Below are 1,906 nucleotides of genomic sequence, written 5' to 3'. Positions count from 1 at the left end.
GGTGATTGTGATTTCTCAACCCAATAACAAACATTATCATTCTAAAGAAAAAACTGTAATGATCAAAAATTGTTCTTAATATAAGAAAATATATTTCAAACATTAATGATAATGAGTCACATTTAAAAACTTACACTCTGGTTTCTAAAGTACATTAGATCGTGGTTCGGGGTTACTGAAAAAAATGTTAAGAATTGATGCAGATAATCATGGATAAACACTTTATGCTTGTCATTTTTGTTATAAATTATTTTAAACAAACTTTAAAAAACTGTTTCAGCACTGACTTTTTTTTTTTTTTTAATCTCCTCCCTTTGTGTTGTCATCACAGAGAGCCATGTGGGGAGGGAATGAGACAGAATCCACAAATTTCATCCTCCTGGGATTCTTCCCTGAATTTAGATACACCACAGCTTTGGTTTCCATTGTTCTCCTCATCTACATGGCTGCCTTCATTGGCAACACTCTTCTGGTCCTCCTCATTTGGTTGGATTCCCGGCTCCATACTCCCATGTACTTCCTGCTCAGTCAGCTCTCCTTAATGGATTTGACTTTGACCTCTAGCATCATACCCAAGATGGTGGCCAACTTCTTCTCTGGATGGCAAAGCATCTCATTCCTGGCTTGTGGGACTCAAATCTTTTTCTCGCTGACAGTAGCCATTGGAGAATGCATCCTTATAACTGTCATGTGTTTTGATCGCTATGTGGCTATCTGCAATCCCCTGCGGTACCCTGTCATCATGAGTCCTAGGATGTGCTGGCAGGTGGCTGCCATGTCTTGGGCTGGAGGTGCCCTTACTTCCTCTGGCCACACTGCTTTCACCTTACATTTTCATATCTGCAGCCCCAGAGAGATTCCTCACTTTTTCTGTGAAGTCATGGCTATTCTTAGGATTGTCTGTGAGGACATCTCAGCCTATGAGAAGGCTGTAGTGGTGACCAGCATCCTAGTCCTGCTGCTGCCCTTATCTCTCATCTTGTCCTCCTACATTCTCATCTTCCTTGCTGTACTCCGAATGAACTCCCCAGAAGGCAGGAACAAGACTCTGGCCACTTGCTCCTCTCATCTCTGTGTGGTGGGTCTCTATTTTGGTCCAGGTATGTGCATCTACATGAGGCCTGGTTCTGCCAAGACTCCAAAGTTGAACCAGGGTCTCTTTCTCTTTGGGACTGTCCTTACCCCTCTCCTGAACCCTCTTGCATACAGTCTTAGAAACAAAGAAGTTCTATGTTCACTAAAAAAGTTGATGGGGAGGTTTCAGTCCACCAGATAGAGGGCAGAGTTTTCCTTTTAGCTGCAAACAATCTTAGTGATGCACCTGCAAAGAGGCATTTTTTAATTAAAATATTATCCCTGTAAGAATTATATTTTCTAATCCCTGAAAAAGTCAACCAGTTTTTAAGAGCTGCTTCCCTCAATGACACCCCACTCCAGTACTCTTGCCTGGAAAATCCATGGATGGAGGAGCCTGGTGGGCTGCAGTCCATGAGGTCGCTAAGAGTCGGACACGACTGAGTGACTTCACTTTCACTTTTCACTTTCATGCATTGGAGAAGGAAATGGCAACCCACTCCAGTGTTCTTGCCTGGAGAAACCCAGGGACGGGGGAGCCTGGTGGGCTGCCATCTATGGGGTTGCACAGAGTCCCTCAACCTGACTTCATCTAGAAGAAAAAACAAATGTTTGATATCCTTTCCTTTCTCCATCTTGGAATTTCTATTAAATCATCCTAGATGATACACTGATGAGGGAAAAGATATTATGCTCATCAGCCCTCTACACCATTCATACTTGATAACCTCATGTACCATAATATTTGCCAAGTTTCTTGTTGTTTCATGAGAGAAAGGTCAATATCTGCACCTGTAAAATGAAGAATATTGTCAAGCACACAGGTGGTGCT

At 42.6% G+C, this 1,906-nt stretch overlaps 1 protein-coding gene across 1 annotated transcript; it reads left to right on the top strand.

Annotated features, from left to right (window-relative positions):
• Window positions 1–311: 311 nt before the first annotated feature.
• Window positions 312–1,276, top strand: LOC139183995 (olfactory receptor 2M5-like). The gene has a single exon (XM_070792296.1). The coding sequence runs from the start codon at window positions 338–340 to the stop codon at window positions 1,274–1,276; it is 939 nt and encodes a 312-aa protein (XP_070648397.1). The 5' UTR covers window positions 312–337.
• The last annotated feature ends 630 nt before the right edge of the window (window positions 1,277–1,906 follow it).

The sequence above is a fragment of the Bos indicus genome, chromosome 7, assembly GCF_029378745.1.
Source record: "Bos indicus isolate NIAB-ARS_2022 breed Sahiwal x Tharparkar chromosome 7, NIAB-ARS_B.indTharparkar_mat_pri_1.0, whole genome shotgun sequence".
In the NCBI taxonomy this organism is placed as follows: Eukaryota; Metazoa; Chordata; class Mammalia; order Artiodactyla; family Bovidae; genus Bos; species Bos indicus.
Note: the sequence above shows the minus strand (reverse complement) of the source record. Positions and strands in the feature narration are given on the sequence as shown.

What these genes read in the sequence shown, in the direction of transcription:
- LOC139183995 (XM_070792296.1), top strand. Translation starts at nt 338, where the DNA reads ATGTGGGGAGGGAATGAGACAGAATCCACAAATTTCATCCTCCTGGGA.